The sequence below is a fragment of the Homalodisca vitripennis genome, chromosome X (genome assembly GCF_021130785.1).
Source record: "Homalodisca vitripennis isolate AUS2020 chromosome X, UT_GWSS_2.1, whole genome shotgun sequence".
NCBI lineage: Eukaryota > Metazoa > Arthropoda > Insecta > Hemiptera > Cicadellidae > Homalodisca > Homalodisca vitripennis.
In genome coordinates this window covers 82,669,963-82,688,691 of record NC_060215.1, presented here as the reverse complement: position 1 = coordinate 82,688,691, position 18,729 = coordinate 82,669,963, and the positions used below count along the sequence as shown (strand labels likewise).

The 18,729-nt window shown below is 30.4% G+C and overlaps 1 protein-coding gene across 8 annotated transcripts in view; it reads right to left on the bottom strand.

The window, feature by feature from the left end:
- The window catches only part of LOC124369271 (filamin-A), a 254,692-nt gene that overhangs the window by 20,605 nt on the left and 215,358 nt on the right, over nucleotides 1–18,729 (bottom strand). For all 8 annotated transcript variants that reach the window (XM_046827175.1, XM_046827177.1, XM_046827179.1 and 5 more), the window contains 7 exons: nucleotides 11,066–11,194; nucleotides 8,954–9,127; nucleotides 7,169–7,333; nucleotides 4,069–4,272; nucleotides 2,054–2,335; nucleotides 1,759–1,923; nucleotides 210–449 (listed from right to left, as the gene is read on the bottom strand). In XM_046827175.1, the coding sequence (XP_046683131.1) occupies nucleotides 210–449; nucleotides 1,759–1,923; nucleotides 2,054–2,335; nucleotides 4,069–4,272; nucleotides 7,169–7,333; nucleotides 8,954–9,127; nucleotides 11,066–11,194 (1,359 nt within the window). The remainder of the gene's footprint in view (nucleotides 1–209; nucleotides 450–1,758; nucleotides 1,924–2,053; nucleotides 2,336–4,068; nucleotides 4,273–7,168; nucleotides 7,334–8,953; nucleotides 9,128–11,065; nucleotides 11,195–18,729) is intronic.

Here is an 18,729-nt window from a genome sequence, read left to right as displayed (position 1 = left end):
ATGCCCAAAGTCTGGCCTTGAGAGCATTTGGGGAAGCAAGACAAGTTATGAGGATGAAAATGCTAAGAATACTGGATAGTAGAATGATTTTGCTATGTCTCATAATCACTGGAAACTAAAATAAATGGGACCAAAGGCTGAAAAACAGTTTAAACAAGCAGATAAACTCACACTTATAACAATTGACTCTGTACAGAATCAAAACTGACCTGGCTCTGTAACAGTGTAGCTGACGTAACAGGAGCCATCCTTGCGATCCTTGAAACCAATCTCAGCCTTGCTGGGGCCCTCAACAGAGATGGCCAGCGAGCCAGCCCCAGCCTCACGAGTCCACACGTTGAACTCACAAGGCTCGCCTTGCGTGCCACGCTCTAGACCTGGGCCACCAGCATGCACACGGTGAGCTCCTCCATCACGCAGTGGGCCTACAGTGAACTGGAATGGAGATCCTGCAACACCCATAATTCACTCCCTAATCTGCTAAGCATCATATAACCTAAAGTAATACTAATATAGAAACAGAAATAATTTTGTCCATTTCTATTCATTCAATGAAAAATTTCCAAAGGTTATTTGATTTGACAGGAAGATTGTCCTGTTTGGTAGGTTCATAGACATAGTACCAAACAGTGTTCATAGTGTTTGGTAGGTAGTAGTAGTGGTTGGTTTGTTTTTTCATAGTATGTAGTAAATATTTTTTAAATGTATCATAACTCATTATAAGAAAATTACTAGTTATTGAGCATTAAAACACAGTATCAGCTGTACTAGAAATATAAGTACTTTAATCTTTATTATGAATTGCATATTAAAACTGGACGGTTCACTGTGGTTGCTGTACTGACATGAGGTATTGGTTAGACTTATTGGTCAAATATCACATCCGTGTAACATCCACTTTGTTGTCTCTGTAGTTTAGGTTTTAAGGTTCAATACATGCTCCAATTAGAATATGATTGGCATCACATATAGCAATAGTGACCAAAATATGAATCCGGTACTGTTCTGAGTAAGAAATGGTCAGTCAGTAGTGTTGTGTTACAGGTGGAGTATTTAGTGTTCACGTGTGTGACAACATTGTAAGACTGGTTGAAGCCTTCAAGGCTCTTTACAGTTACTAAACCATTATATTTACTCTTGGTATATATATGTATGTAATATACCAATATATTATATATATATATATATATATATATATATATATTGAGAATGAGATATGAATGTGCCACAGTGATGATACGGTAGTCTGGTCACTCCAGGTATAACACTGAAAAGGGGTGTGTATTTGTGTGCTTATACCAATATACCATAGACAAATATGTCATTCCCAAAAGAATAAAAACATTGCATAATCAAATATTGATATAGTACAATACACCCTAAATAGATAACTAATAACATCTTGATGTTGAGAAATGAAATAAAAATAATTGGCCATCCTTATTAATGACAGCAAATAATGCATGCAAGTATCTAATAACAATTATTTCAAAATGTATATTGTTTATTAATTTTTACACATTTATTGTGGCTAAATTTTAAAATACTAGTCAGACATAAATAAAACAATATTTATTTTACAAAATAAGACAATAATTGAAATTAGTAAACAGTTAAAGTTATACCAGTATTGAGATAGCCAGTTTATTGTAAAACTATTTTATCAGCTTTTCTGAAAAATCAAAAAAACATAAATATAGCTTTTTAAGATGTTTGTGAGATATAAGGAGTTATATTTTTAGTACAAACAATACACACCAGGAATGTGAATGTCCTTATATTTGACGGACACGGTGTGGACTCCCAGCTCCTTGGGTACGAAGTGGACAGCGTACAAGCCATCTTCCACTTCATTTATCTCAGCATCCTCCGTCACTCCTCCGGGAGATGTCACGGTTGCTGCCAGGTCAAATGAAGTGATTCCTACAAAAGTTGACATACACATGAATTTAAGGAAATCAGAATGTTATGTTATTATTTCTCATAAAACATATATTAATAAATATATACTGCTTATAACACTTAATTTAACAACTTAATAAGTTAAACTTACCAGGCATCTTGAAAGTGAGTTTACACTCACTGCCCACTTCAGTGATGGGAACTGCTTCCCTCTGGCGTTGGATTTTCTCCCGCTGTCGGTTGCTGCCCTCACCCGTTACTTTCACTGTAAACGGAGACCCCTCAACATGATGATCAGCGAATTTGAGGTTCACTATGTAGTACCCAGGTTCCGTTGGCTTGTATGAAATATTCAGTGTACCGTCTTCGTTGTCTTTGCACTGGATCTCGGCTTTACTTGGTCCCTCGATGGAAAGTGAAAGACCACCATAACCTGCACAATCAGCAAATCAGTTACTAAATATTCCATTCAACTTGAGCAATTCAAAAGTTAAATACTAAATAATAGTGTTGCTGTAAACTTTGTATACACCAAGTCCTGTCTTTGCATCACTCAGATAATAAATTAACCATAAATAAATTAAACCAAATTATTATTACAATTGAGTGATAAAGAAGAATGTGTGTGCCTGTGTGAATGATAGATGTTTGAATGGGTATGGGTGATATGCAGGAGTGAAGGTGTGTGCATGTGAGCATGTTTTGTGTAAAAACATGAACATATATATTACGTGTAAGATTTGCCACTGAATTTGTGTATCATTTTCTTCTGTAATTGAACTTCATTAAAAGCAAAATTATCAATAAGCTGATAATCAAAATAATCATTCAATAGTTTCAAAATGTTATCTACAACAGCACCTAATTAAAATAAAATTGAAAATTATTTTCAGACAAATTTGTACACTGTCAGTTATTTATTGAGCATTTTTTTAACTTTGCTAAAAACTATTTCCACAATAGCTCTTAGATGCCAATGTCTTGATCTTGATTGGTAGAGTTTTGGAAGTCTTTTTGGTTGTAAGCCAAAGAGATACACCATACCCTGAGTCTTCTACCAGGCATGAATCCCCAACTTACGTTTCAGTTATTACTCTTATCTGGTTTTGTTTCCAATTTCTTGTCATGACCTATATTCGGCCATTTTGCTGATGCTAGTGATTTGTTAGTTCGTGTTATAAGTTGCTTGCACATTTATACTTGGGCATATTTTAGTCTGGGTTTAAATATGTAAATCTTGAATACAACCAAGTGAGCCAATAATTTAAGGCAGTGTAAAACGAGCCTGCCTGAAGAACTGAGCATCCTTTATTTAAGGTTTTTTTTATTTATGATAGATAGATTGAAATAAAATGTGAGCATAATTTATTTCTCTCACTGAATTTGGAAATTTGTTCCAATGGTGATGCATAACATAGTGAGAGTCCATTGGATGATCAAAACTGACATATTTAATTAAAAACCAGGATCAGCTACACACATATTGATAAGGAAAAATCATGCACACGAGGCAGCAGTACTTTGCCTTTTATTTTGTCAAAAACTGACCAATTGTAAAATAAAATATTTAGGCAGTACTGGCAATGGCTGTGTGTACAGTCTTTCTTCTGAGAGGTATTCCATATACTCCAAACCCAGTTGGTTACATTAAAACCACCTTTAGATATATATATATATATATATATATATATATATATATATATATATCTATCTACACATATAATTGGAGTAATATGCTATTAATATACCTGGAATCTTTATCAACAGAAATTTAATCATTTTATGAAGATTATCATCCTACATTAAAACAATTCAAAAAAATGTTCAGCTTCACACTGATATATTTCTAAATTCCTATGTGTTTAGTGGAAGAGATACTGTGCTAAAATTTTCAAAATCTGTGGGAGCTTTTGTAAATTTCTAGGTTAGTAACTTTCATTTAATTATGCCTTTAATGCAATGCCTTTTGATATACCAAAAATAAATCTTTATATCTCCAGATATATCCACTCCCATTTAATTTCAAACATTGGAAAAATATTACCATATATTATTGGACTGAAATGTTTACCCACAACTCTGAGTCTACAAAAGCAAGTCATGATTATTTTCTCTCTACAAGTAGAATACGAAATTAAAAACTAAATCTTCCACATATCAACTCACCTGCATTTTTAGTATCAACAGTGAAAGTGTTGTCGACATGGGTTTTGCCTTCAGTGAGGGCTGAGCCAGTAACCTTCACCTTCTTGGCATCTCCCACCTCCTTGTCACCCACCTTGATCTTGAATGGGGAGTTGGTGATATGCTTGCCCATCTTCTTCACAGAAACAGTATGCTCACCGACTTCCCTGGGTGTGAAAGAGATTCCTGTGCATCGCATACAATGTTATTAAATATATTTATTAAGTCCTACACTTTTATACAGAACATGAATCTTTTTTGTAGGGATACCAATAAAAACAAAACTAGGTAATAATTATAAAAATATAACAGTCTATTACAGACAGTTTTTGACAGAAAAATATTTTTAACTAAGAAGGAAACAACACAAATTCATATCACAAAAATATTCAAGGAGCTAAATATTAATGATTTTTATGTGTTTAATGGCATCATACTTAACCCTTTCATGAGTTACATAAAAATTAATAAGGCATCTCTACAGTCGTATTTTTTAAACAATTTTATCCAACATTTATTAAGTCAATGAGATTCTCTACTTTAAAACATGAATTAAATTAAAAATTATATACATACAATTAAATAAATAACATTTAAAAACCGTTAAGTTAAAACATATGTTTCGTGACAACATATGGAATTACAGATAGATTACTTAAGATGAGAAACAGTTTGCGCATGGATGAATGAAGGGTTTCAAGTAAAGTTGGGTGAGGTAGTATTATTGGACACATCAAACTGATTTGCATCTAGGCTTCCGCTGAACTCCATTAACATTGCATCTCTTCGTTAATAGACTTTTCCCATTAACAAAGCAAAATATTACTAGGGAAAATTATTTTTTGATTGTATATACCAGAGCTTTCTTAATCATCCACTAAAGAAGTAATCCAGTCATGCACTTGTCGTCATCGGTGATTTGTTATTCTAAAGTGTCACTTGGATTGTTCAGGAAGGCAATCAGCATCACTTGCATTGTCTTCCTCCAATCTCATGACAAATATTTCAATGAGATCAATGATGATCTTTTTATGGCATAGATAATTTTCTTCCTCTTTTGTTCATAACCGGTTTTCCGTTCATCTTGAGTAATGGAATCAAAATGTTCTTTGGCTGTTTATATATATATTTTTTTTTGAAAATTTAATATTTTTCTTTTTTATAAACTCTTTTACCATGACTCATACCAATTCTATTTGGTTGAGGTCGTGATGGTATGGGGGTAACATTACAACATGGTGGTCTGCTTCTTGTAATATACGTTTTATTTTATAACTTTAAAAATGGCTTGTTAATTTTTATTAGATTATAAAGTTTAAGTTTTAACATAACTGAACTGTAACTAACATTTTTCTCAGTGAACAATTTCATCACATCATTTTTTTAACCTTGACAATGTCGGTACTGGATTTAACTGTATATTAAGGTAGGGCCTGTTGTCAATGACTACAACATTGTTCTTAGTCAGATTTGGGACGAGTTTTCTTCTACCATTTTCTTATAATTTTTATATTTCGTATCTTAGGGATAATCACCTGTTTATTTCCAGATTCAAACATGACCAAGACAATAGGGATGAAACCATCTTCACTGCCGGCGTGGAGAACAATCACTCGATTAATTTTACTTTCTGAGTTCTTTAAACCCTCAGTTTCGCTCTCTGTCCAAATCATAGAGACGGCACAAGAGCTGTGAAAGTAAGTTTCATCCATATATACAATGTTATGACCTGCTTCACGAAACTCTTGGATTTTCTGTACATAATTTAATCTAATTTAGCTTATATCTGATTTTTTTATTAGAAGTTTCCTATTATTTTCAGCCCTCTTCCACTTGAAACCGAGTTACAAAAAATAATTGTAAACTGGATACACTTCATATTGTATTCTTTCTTTCATTACCCTTAAAATTCCCTTTAATGATAGCCTTTCCTCTTCGGTTATATGAAAATCAAGTATTACTCTTCTTAGTAAACATTTATTAAAATCATCGAAATCATGTTTTGCCTTTTTCCTTGTTTTTTTTATGAGAAGTAGTGAAATTCTTACTTTCTCTCAGTGAGTTTTTACTTTCTTTCCAAATTCTGTATATGGTACTTGATGACTTCCCACAAGCATCTGGCACTTTGGATCGGGGCTGCTTTTTTGACATTCCGGGGGACTGTTTCTCCAAATATTTATAAAAGTTATATGTTATTTTGCATATTTTACTATGAATAACTGATTATTTTACAGTTTTCTAAACTGAAGCACGTGCTGTGTCCATTGTAAGCACTGATGTACTGATGTTTATGTTCTTAGCCATGTTAGTATGCACTTCACTCGTCGAGCAGACAGAACTGACTGGCTGCCCTGATCACAAGCACACAGTGTCAAGCACAACCAAGGCCCCACGTCTAGGTAATCTATCAGTATACAACTTCTTTGGTCCTATATTATGAAAACAAAAATTGTAAAAGTTGTTACTTTTAGACCAAGCTTTGGTTCCAATAATCTAGAGATGTCATCTTTCTTTATCCTAGTATATAAAAGTATGATTACCCTGTTAGCTGTACATTAGATTAAACCTACAATTTAATTAAAGATGTTTTGTTTATATTTGATACCTGCAAACAATTGAAAAAAATTTGTGTATGTGATATTATATTTACTCATACATGTAGATTACAAATTGGATTATTAATTTAGACATCTTAAGAACTTAAAAATAATAATTAAGAAATCAAGAGATTTCTAAAGCTACTGACTGAACACGTTGTTCTTTGCAATATTATTGTATAACGATTCATAATAAGTGATGTAGCTCCAAAAATACAAAAAAAATTCAAACAATGTTATTATACAGGCAATTTGCGGGGCTCTTACTCTAACAGTTTATTTGATTTTCTATCTCCCACAGATTTTCTATCCACACTTTTCCTGGTTGTTCTGGTGTGATCTGTGTGAAAACAAATAACATAGCTATTTAAGAAAAGTGGAAGTGTATTTACTGTCTAGTTAGTAAGCTATAACAATTTGGTAAATAAGCTGTATGAAATGCACATATAGGAAAATATAACATTTTGCTTAAAGGATAATTTTACCTAGATTTCCAATTGGTAGTCTCTTCAGGAAGCAGGGTTCCTCAAGGCCGCTGGGAGCCTGGATTGAGGCGTTGAGGGCTCTGATATCTGATTCTGTCACCTTGCCTGGGAGAGACACCTCACTGCAGGAACCAACGGAGATCTGATTCCTCTTGCGTCCTTCCCCTAAAATGGCAAGTCAAAATGTTACTCTTACTAACCTATTTTATGAATATACATTTAAAAATATAAATAAAACTCATGATAGCTCATTGTATCTTTTGATTTCGAAGTTGATGCTGGAACTCATGTTCGTCAGTTTATGTTAAATTTATTTCATTGAGTGTACCAGATGTGAGAAAAGTTTTCCCATTTTAACTTTAGAGCAGTTGAGAATATTCAAATTTGGAGATGTAGCCTATAATTACATCTTCTGAAGATGGTTTTGATAATTAACCCACTCTCCTCTAAAATGAGAGATGGGAGATAACTCAAAAACATTAAATAGGACGAACCCACTAGTGATATCTCAGATTGGATTTGTCTTAATGAGACAAAACTGATACCAAGAAAACCAATTTTGACCACTATTCAAAATGGGAACCGTTTGATCAATAGAAAAATGTTAACTTCAGTTAGATTCTATATTATGCAACACATAATACACATATTGTTTGTATTTTTTCTTTTATGTTAAAAAAATGTTTGTTGAATAAAGTTGTTTGAATTGAATTGAATTTAATTATATTGATAAAACTTAGAGATCTCTAATTTTTATCCGTATTCTCTTTTCTCTAGCCTTTTATAATAATTTTTCACAAACTAGAGTTAGTATTAAAAATCTCTAACTTAAAAATCTACAAATCTACAGGGAAGAACAAAACTTTTTGATGCATAAAAAATCACATCACTTTTTAGTTTCATATTTTTTAACTGCAAATTAAGAAATTTACTTCACATAAATGTTTGCATGATCCATGCACAACATTTTTGGTATAATGTTTTACTCAATGTATGTTAAAGATAGATTACTTTTGTTACTACTAACAAGGATTGCAAAAGTTAGCATTGGGAATACCTTGAATTTCATACAAATGTCTAATGCCGTGTCATTACAAATTGGTCTACTTGTTGATAAAAACTAAATATATAAAACAATCATCCAGATTCTCCATAATATTTCTGAAAAACTGACATTATGGTTGTAAATGAACATTTGCCAATATTTGGTTTAAAAAAATAATTTATATATAATCTATAAAGAATCAGTTTTTCACTCTTCTTCAGGTATAATGTATAAAAATGTAAGATTAGACTTTGCACTAATCAAAAAAGTCAAGGATCATGACATTGAATTCACCAAAGGTATATGTCGGCACTAAAAATGTATCTATCACATTTAATTAAACACACGAAAAATCCAAAACACAAACAAAGTTACTTAAGCACAAGGTAAGATGATGTGCACCTACTAACTTGTACTGAATTACATTTATCAGACAATTGTAATGAAAATATACTTGTATTTAAATGATGACAAGAAATGTTTGGACAAAATGAAAACAATGTTTTGATTTTTTTATACACACTTCTGTACACAATAAAAGGGTTTGAACAGTTTCTTATCTTATCTATTAAATAAGAACTTTAATTTTAACTCATTGAATTTATAGCAATTAATGATAAATTTATAACTTTTTCTTTAAACCTTGTCATAAATTTCGGCATGATGATAGAATTTATTGTTGCAAATAAAAGTACAGATATGTCTTGAAAACTATGAGGAACTGTGACCATTTATCATACCTGTAACCTTGGCGACATAAGGACTTCCCTTGATGTGCTTCTCTCCGAACTTCACAGCAATTTTGTATTCTCCAGGAGCTGTAGGTAGGTATGACACGGAGACTGTGCCGTCCTTGTTGTCATGGCAGCTAATCTCTGCCTTGCTAGGGCCCTCCACAGCCATAGACAGACCTCCTGTGTATATACAGAGGATCTTTTAGTTTTGTTCACTAAACATCACTTAGTTGTGTGGAACATATTGACAATTTATACAAAGCTATTTTTTATTGGGAAGTGTGTGGTGGAACAATTTAAGAACAAGGCAGTCTAGAATATCAGCTGTGTGAATAGAAAACAGTACTTTAATTAAGCATAAATCTCGTAATATTTGTTTTGTCTACAACACTAATTTACATATTTTCAATTGTACAAATTAAGCTCTGTGAATAATGGCAGTAAAATTAGTTAAAATACTGTTCTGTGTGTTCAATAATGATGAATTAAACAATTACCAGCATTACAAATATAGGAATGTTGGTTAAATTATACAACTCATTCATTTAGTTTTTTGAAATGAGTACATGAATAGTGTAAAATAACTCAAAGAAAATATAGTATTCATAATCAACTGTAATATGTACTGTTTGGACTCCATAATAGAAACAGCATTACCCTATATTCAAACAAGTCATATACCTGGCTTTACATTGTTACTGAAATACTAGGTAATTTCATAAATGAACAACATTTATAAATTTTTAAGAAATACATTTTAAAACACTAATACATTCTCAGACATAATGGGTATCTCCTCTCAACCAGTAAAAATGTCTTGAAGAAGAAGCACGGATGAGAATAGATATTGTTAAATCTAAATAACAACAAAATTGCCCAACACTGGTTTTTATTGTAACAGTGTTGACATTCGAACTAGTTAAAAACAAGCAAAACTGCTATTGACAAGCCCTTATCCCCTTTCTCCTTCTTCATAATACTCATTAAACAGAGTTAAAAACTAAGAATGTTGACATAATTTGGAAGTCTAGAGCACTGTGACTTTTTGACACAAGGTCATAAAAAATTAACAGAAGAGCAAACATTCAAATTCAAACTATTATTATACATTGCATATAATAACAATACAAATAGATAGAAAAATGGTGCATTGTTGCAATATTTTGTACCATAGATATTTCAATCATTCCTAAACACATTATACGTTTTGGAAATCAAATTACAATTGATTCTGTATATTAGTGTTGGTTCACAGCTTCATAGGCTACACCGAAGTAATAAAGAAAAAACAAAGTACTTGTTTAGTTAGCTTTAATATAATTGTATAATTATATTATGTTAAATTTTGGGGTTAGTGAAGAAAAACATTGTAGTTCATGTTGATTGTTCATTTTCTTTGATTATTAATTTTGATGTCTGTCTCACTGATCTTCACATCAGCTTGATTGATGAAATTGTTGTAAAGGTTCTGGAAAATTATTAGTTTGAAACTGAAATGGTTAATAATGTTAATAATATTACATACAGCATAACAGATTAAAAAGCGAGTATAACTTATATAAGAACACTTTTATAAAGAATTTTTCTGCAATTAATTAGGATTTCTTCAAAACTACTACCGGTATTAGATAAACTTTTAATACTATCTCAAATTTACATTTTAGATACTGGTAAAAGGAATCAACAGTTGATGTTATAATTAGTTATTCTATTAACTATTACAAACCAGTTCAGTTAGAGTCAAGTCTCATGATATACATTGTAACATTATGTTGTGTGTAATGTCAAATGACCAATAAAGTCATGTTAAATATCTCATGTTTAAACTTTGTCACATTATGTACTGCTGCTTATGTTAATTTAAGTACTATGAAAATTCAGATTGAGTAAACACTGGATTTAATAATTGAATGCATGAAATGGCAATACCATGGTATGATACCATGTAGTACTTTGAAAATAAGTTCTTAAAATTGTTAAACAGTTTCAGGTATTTAACCATTTTTCATGTTTTTTAAATTCAGTTTTGCTTGTGTAAACTTTTAATGGAGATCAATAACTTACAAATTATCATGTGAGGTTATACCATTACAGATACAAATATGACTGATAGGTTACCTGATCCAGCGCCCTTGGTAGAGATGGTGAAGTTGCCAGGCTCTCCACTGACTCCATGGGTCAGCCCCGGTCCATAAGCTGTCACATACCCACTGCTGATGGAGTCAACATGGAACTTGAATGGAGATCCTGCAACACAAAATCACTGGTAAAAATACTATGTTACAAGTAGTGTAGAAATTATAAGCAGATAACTTCCATCCTTTGATACAACCATGACTTGTGCTGGCCGTGTGGCGGTGACATACTGGAGGTCAGATTATGGTGATAAGGTTGGGGCTAGAGTGAACTGAAGTCAATCTAGTGGTGCTTTTTAACATTAATTTCTAGATGACATGAAGCCTCCAGTCACCTATCTAGGTAAGTATCTTAGATGATTGTTGCAAAATAGATGCATTAAGACCCTAGACATTAGATCAGATACCCATTAATGTATACAAGAGTAAAAACCACCATTGCTTGGTCGAGTTCACACAAATTGTCTAGTTCTCATTTTGACATTCATAAATTAATGTTACCTACTATAGTGATCGAAACAATTATTAAGAAAACTACACCTTGTTTATTAACTACAATCATTTAGTTTATTTGACTTCATGAGTATTGCTAAGGAAGGAGAAATTGGGGTGTATTATGCTTTGATTAAAATTAAAATATTCGTCACCTTGTGATAAAATTGCCAAAAGTGATGTTTAAATCCTTAATAATTCATTTTTAAGACTCATAAACCTAATAACTTCTACACATTCTGTATTCCTTAAATTTATAGTTGGATTCTGATATTTACCAATATTTACCCATGTTAGTCTAATCTTTATTCTGCTGTCTTGTTACTCTAATTAGAAACCTTCATAAATCAGAAATGCCAATCATTTATAACAACTTTATGAAAACCAAAACATACTTTCATGTATTAGGATGAAATAGTATTGGAAATTTAATATAATTTTAAAAATTAGAAATCAGTTCCCAATACAATAGAAATTATTTCAAACAGTACCTATATTTTGCTCTGAAATTGGTATTCAAAATTTTTATTTTACTAAAAGGTGGAGATATGAAGTTTGCTAATTAGAGTAGAATTATGGCTGACACATAAAAAGAAGAACATAAAAAACTAATATTTACGAATTCCATATATCAATCTGTTAATAAATCGTATATTTAGTAAAATGTTTTTTAAAACTAGCAGTTTATGTAACCATCATAGTTGCATTTAATGAGTTAAAAATTTAAATTTAAACACAACAAACTAAAAAGCCTATTAATAAAGTTTATTTTATTAAAAATGCCTATTTCTTGTTCCAAAGTCAATGGCAATAAACATCAAAACATAAAGTTCCAAAAATCTTAACTTTGATATAGTCCAGAGCAATAATAAATTTCTTTAAATGTTTACTTAAAAATGAACTACCAGTTTAATTTCAAGACTGTTTTGAAATTACATAATGGTATCAAGATAGTGAATATTTAAAATTTTAAAAATTTGCATACCAACATAAGATAATAGTCAAGAGCCAATTTTGTTTGTATATGCACACAACTTAGGTTTTCACCTAATTGACAAAGGAACTTTTCCTAAGAATGGAATTGATCATCAGTTACAGAAGTTTTGATGAGGGCCGGAATGGGAGGGTATTAAAAGGGTTAAACATACTACCTTTAATAATACCCTTTTCACAGGTCATATTTTTTTTAAACCTGACTCACTTTATTCAATCATCAGACATCCAAATAAAAGTTAGATCGGCATCAGCAGATGATTTAAAGACCGGCTGAAAATAGTGGCTTATCAGTATCTTTATCATGTTTATTGATGCTGATATAAGTATTATTTAGTTGTCTGATTGATCATTATAAGTGTGCAAAGCTAAAAACAATATGATACATGACAAAATAACGGTTTTGATATTTTGATACCCTTTCATTTTGGTCTCCATCAAAACTGCCAAGGTTGACAATAATTGTTTTTCTTTAAACGTCTATTTTAATTTCATAACGAAGTAGGATGTGTGCTTCGGCACTCTGTCTTCAGCATAACAAGAATTGTTTCAAATCCCTTGTCACAGTTACCGTTGCAATATATACTTCAAAGTGTCAACACGTTCTAATATAAGTAATATATTGGGTGTTTATTTATTACATTCCACCTCCACTAATAAAAAATATAACTTTTTAATAAATATTACCCATTTCAAAAGAAAGAACTAAACAAAGGTATTTTCATACTAAGTGGATGTTTTCAGAACCATTCATTTCAAATCCCAACAGTTATAATTTGGAGTATGTTTGTTTTAAACAAAAATATAGAATCTAAATTTGAGACAATTGCCATTATATAATAGGAGCAAGATAACATTTTTGGTTAGTAGTATCAAATTAAGCTTTAGTAATAATTTATTTAGAAGATAAAAGTTTGACATTTCAGTATGTATTTGAAACAAAACTTTACATCGCTTATGATATTACTTCCACTATTAAGAAGTTAAGGTGTGGCTTTATGTTATATCAACTATGCATGATTTAAGGCAATCTGTTATTGAATTATTTTTAAATTCAGGTTATATGACAAACTAGAAAACACATACCGTAACCACACTCTGTGCTAAAACATAAAAATTAATTTCTTACAAACACATTATGTTTAAAAACTGATATAAAGTGTATTTTCATTCATAATGTATATCGTTATAAAGATATTGTTTGAACGTTATTCCTTGTGTTATAATTATAACTTAGACATTATCTTTTTTTGACATCCTACCTCTGTGAATTATTATAATTTATAACCTAGAGACTAAAATACAAGTTACTTCCAAAATATTATGAATGTTTATACTGATAGGTTGGTTATAATTACTACAGGTTTTTCACCTCGATTGGTTATACATATCTGCATTATGTAAGGACTCAATAACTCAATAACTAAGTTTTAATATTTTGTAAATCCCATTAAATAATAGTCCTACTTATTTGCTCCATGTTCTTTGTCCCATGTCTATTCATGTAGACACTATCCAACAAATGCTAAACGATTTCACAACAGAAAAAACTGATGTTGCTCTTATACTTTGTTAGTTGTTACATGTACAAAGTGTAAAACTGTCCTATGCCAAATAAATTTTTATAGGAATAAAAAATAGCTGAATATACAACAAAAATTACAAGGAATTTCAAATTTCAATAGACAATTTTATAACTCTGCTTGTCTATTTTATAATATTATCCAAAGATCCTTGGAGGTTGGATGAAAAACATGAAATTCCTTAAGGGCACATTCTGTGAGGAAAATTCATTGGAAAATTTAAAATATAAGCAAAGGTCAAATTTATGAATATTTAAAAGGTCCTGATGATACAAAACCATTAATAATATAAAATAAAAGTTTTTATAAACCAGAAAAAATTATATTCAGCTATTTTAAGTCATTGAATATTGAAAACTAAATATATGGTTTAAATGGTTGCTTTATTTTATACATGAAGTAAATATATATATATATATATATATATATATATATATATATATATATATGACAAATGGAGGTCTTATTTCTACCCACAGTTTTTAGAGGAAGGAGCACTGAAGGTAAAAAATATTTCAAGGAATTTAATTTGTGGCACATGATGTTTTTAGCACCTAGACTTCTTAATTTATTCTGTTAGCAGAACTACTTTGTTTGCAATATTCCAAAACTTTAAATACCCATTATTCTGTATTGGGTTGTCCAGATTTCTTTTTTAATATCACAGTTTTTCCTCCTTTCATGAACTTTAAAATGATATCCAACTTGACCTATGCTTTACATTAAAGATTATCTGCCAACTCTCGACAGGCAGACTCTCTGAGAGTACTGTAGAGTCTCTATATTGATGTGTGGAGTTTATTTCTTTCAATTCATCCTTCAAAAAAACTATAAAGCCTTCCCATGAATTTTAGACAACAATGTAAGAGGGGAATTTTGTTTGGTTTCTTATACAAAATAATTAAAAGCTGAAAATCTGTCCTACTGATACATTTTATACATACATATTATGTCTGTTATATGTTTCCTACAATTTGATATACAATAATGTAAGAAAGAAGGATCTTACTAAAAGAAATTGCTACACTTTAACTTGTCAATGATACCCAAGTTCATAACCACAGTTCCAAATCATGTAATATTCTAGAAAGTAATTGGTTGAATAAATTTAACAAATAACACAAATTATAGTATATTGAACTAACTGGTTCTGAGATAACTATTTCAATTCAGGAATGAGTTAGTTATTTAATATAGTGGATAGTTTTTTTGCATTATCCTTGCAAGTAACTAACATATTTTTACTTCATGATTAGAAACAAATAACAGTAGTGTTTGATTGGACTTTCTGCATTAGTTTGTACACATTTTGTCACAACCATGGGGAATGAGGAGAGTACCCAAAAAGTGTAACAACAATGTGTCATTTAACACCAATGTATTAATATTTGTTTCCATTGTTAAAAATATATTTTTATCACTGTGAATATAAAAAAAGAAGCAACATTGCTTCCATATTATAAATAATGTCAGATTGTTAAAAAAACTGCAAATAAAGAGAACAGTAAAGGAGAAGACATTGGGTACGCCTAATTCCAGCTTATCACCCCAAGGGGTGAATGCCTGTTTAGATTTGGCATTTTCAAACACCAACAAATAATCTTTTGCTCCTGCATACAATAGTGCATTCTCCATACTTAAGATTACCTATACAACAAATAGATTAACCACAATAACATTGGGGTAGTCTGATAATACATACGTAGACTATATAAAACCAAAAGTGGATGACAAAACATAGTGAGTTGTACTTATTCTAGCACAACTTACAAGAAAACCATCAAACACACAATTTTAGTAGTGAATAACCCAAATTAACTATTGTTGGAATACCAGTAGCACAAATATAATCAAATAAAACAAAAACAGTTAGGAGTTTTACTTCATTACTTTATTTATGTTAGCCACTTTTAATAAATTAGACTCTGACATGAAAATTTGAAATATAATTTCGTTACCACTGTAATTATGACCAAAACTAATCAACAAAAAATCCCTGCATGTGTTTTAAATTTTGAATTTGGTTTTGCAATTTCTTTATCATTTCATGAATACCTGGAACACCTAATTAATTAATTAAGTAGCAGGAGTTAACCTAACAGGTAAGTTCATTAACTAAATTTAGAATGAAATAACTTTTGTGATTGATATCTGCTCCTCCCACAATTTCAGTTTTAAGGTTCGATTTTCTGCTACCAATACAATTAGACAAGGTAATAAAAACTTAGTATTATAATTGTAATAGCGAAGTAGCTTTGAATGTTTAACAGGCAGCAAACAATTCACTAAAATATTTTAAATTTTGTATACAAAAATTGTACTTTGCTAGCCAGACTCTAAATTTACATCTATTTCCACCTGCTTCTAAATCAGAATCATAGTAAACATTTGGATGATATGAAATTACAACATGGGTAATTTCCCTTTACAACTATATACTAATGAATAATGGAAGATGCCAAGCAATCATAAGCTTCTTACTTATCTGTATACTAATTCCCATTCCCACTGTTAAGAAGGATCCTAAGCATCAGTCGCTCTAAGATTACTTTTTACAAATAAGAGGAAAGTTTCCACTGTGGAGTAGTATTGGTATAAAACATTTTTCAGAGGTTTAAGGCTTAGTTTGTCATTAGTCACATTAGTCATAGATTTATTATATAATCATTTAAAACTAAATATCACATTGTTAAAGGATTACTTTGGCAATTTGGGTGTTTTAAGTACCTTACAATAATTGAATATTCTTTGGCATAATTTAATTAATAATGCCAAGTTGATTATAATACGAGTGCGCTATATTAATTGGTAAGTAATTGTTTTTGAAGTGCAAAATTTAGAAACTCTTGAACCATTATTGGAAATACATTTATTAAAACAGGTTGGAAATTAATTAATGGCACCTCTTCAAGACTCGCAGATAAAAATGAGAGTCTTTTTATGATGAAACATTTCTCATAAATCATTTAACTTTACGTATAATAATAATAATAAATAGTATAATATACATTAGGGCAAATGTGTATCGCACAATTTTCGCCCTATTTTTATTACTTACAATCAATATATTAATTTACGTCTGAAGTTAATTTCCCTGCAATACAGAAAAAACCCTCTGCAGAATGAATAAAGATGATTATAACGATGTAGACTGAATTCAGAGTTTCATGTTGAAAGAACAATCTTGTGTACGAATACTCTCGTAATTAACAGTATTTCTATGGTGGTGTATACTATTAAATAAAGTAGCTTCTCAATGTCTGAATACACTTGTTTACTAAAAACTACCTGAACTGTAAAGCTTCCTTTCATCTCAAATACTATAGCCTACATAAGGATGGGGGCGGGTGTCTGATAATAGCTTCAGAAGTGAAATGTAATTTATGCAAGAAAAGATTAAAATAAATTCAATTATGAAGATAATTTTACTTGTCTTATGTCAATCTTGAATCAATTTAGGAATGGTATTACGGATATGACTCTTTCAGTATACTCCAAAATGGTTATTTTAAAAATGTTAGTGATATGCATGTAAAAAAATGTATTTGTAAAGGTGGAAGTCAAGTGATCTCATGGATGAAATCTTCACTTGAACTTTTATTATCTGAGACTAAGCAATTTTTTCTCAGATATATGGAAAGGGAAATATAACTATCTGAAATTAATAATTTTCCTGTATTTTGTTTAACTTTTCATGAAATTTACAATGGACAGTCTTTGAATATTACAACTTTTTTAATATATCCTTCACGGCTCTTTCAATTAAAATTTCTGAATAATTTCTGAAATTTCTGTTACATAGATTTGTTAGTAGAAAAAGAAACCGATGTAATCCGGAGAGATCAGTGTAGTTTTTAATAAATAAAAGCATTGATCAGCCATATATATATATATATATATATATATATATATATATATATATATATATATATATATATATATATAAGTATTTAAACAATAAAATTGAGCTGTAGGTAAAAAAATTGCTGAATATAGTTCTAAATTATTTTTGTACTGATTACACCCAGATGAAGTGTCAATGTCTCACTTACCCAATAACATGATCATTTTTCTAAAAATATGAAAGTTGATAAATTTATTAGTTCGTTCTGTTCAACGCAATTATGAAACTAACACACTTTTGACATATATCCAACTTAAATTTTCCAAATACACTCACGGTCCTAATTAATGCACTATTTAAAATTAAAAGTAATGAACTGAAATGCACAAATATGTATATTCATCTTGTTACAAGTATTTTTGTGGTGTAAAACTAGGAACAATAGGAAACTTACTTTAATTTAAAAATATTATCTCTACAACCATTACATAAGACAGAATCTCATCAAGGACATAGCCAGCAAGGGGTCCAGAGGTCCACCCCCCCCAATTTTAAACGTTTTCAATTACCTATTTAGCAAATGTTTATTATATTTTATATAATTCAGTATTACTGACATTTACTTCTGAAAGATCGTTCTCAACATTGAAACAAATTAAGAACTTTTTAAGAAACAAAATGGGAAATGAGTGGGTGACTGCACTTAACTTACTTTGTGTCCACTATGGAAAAATA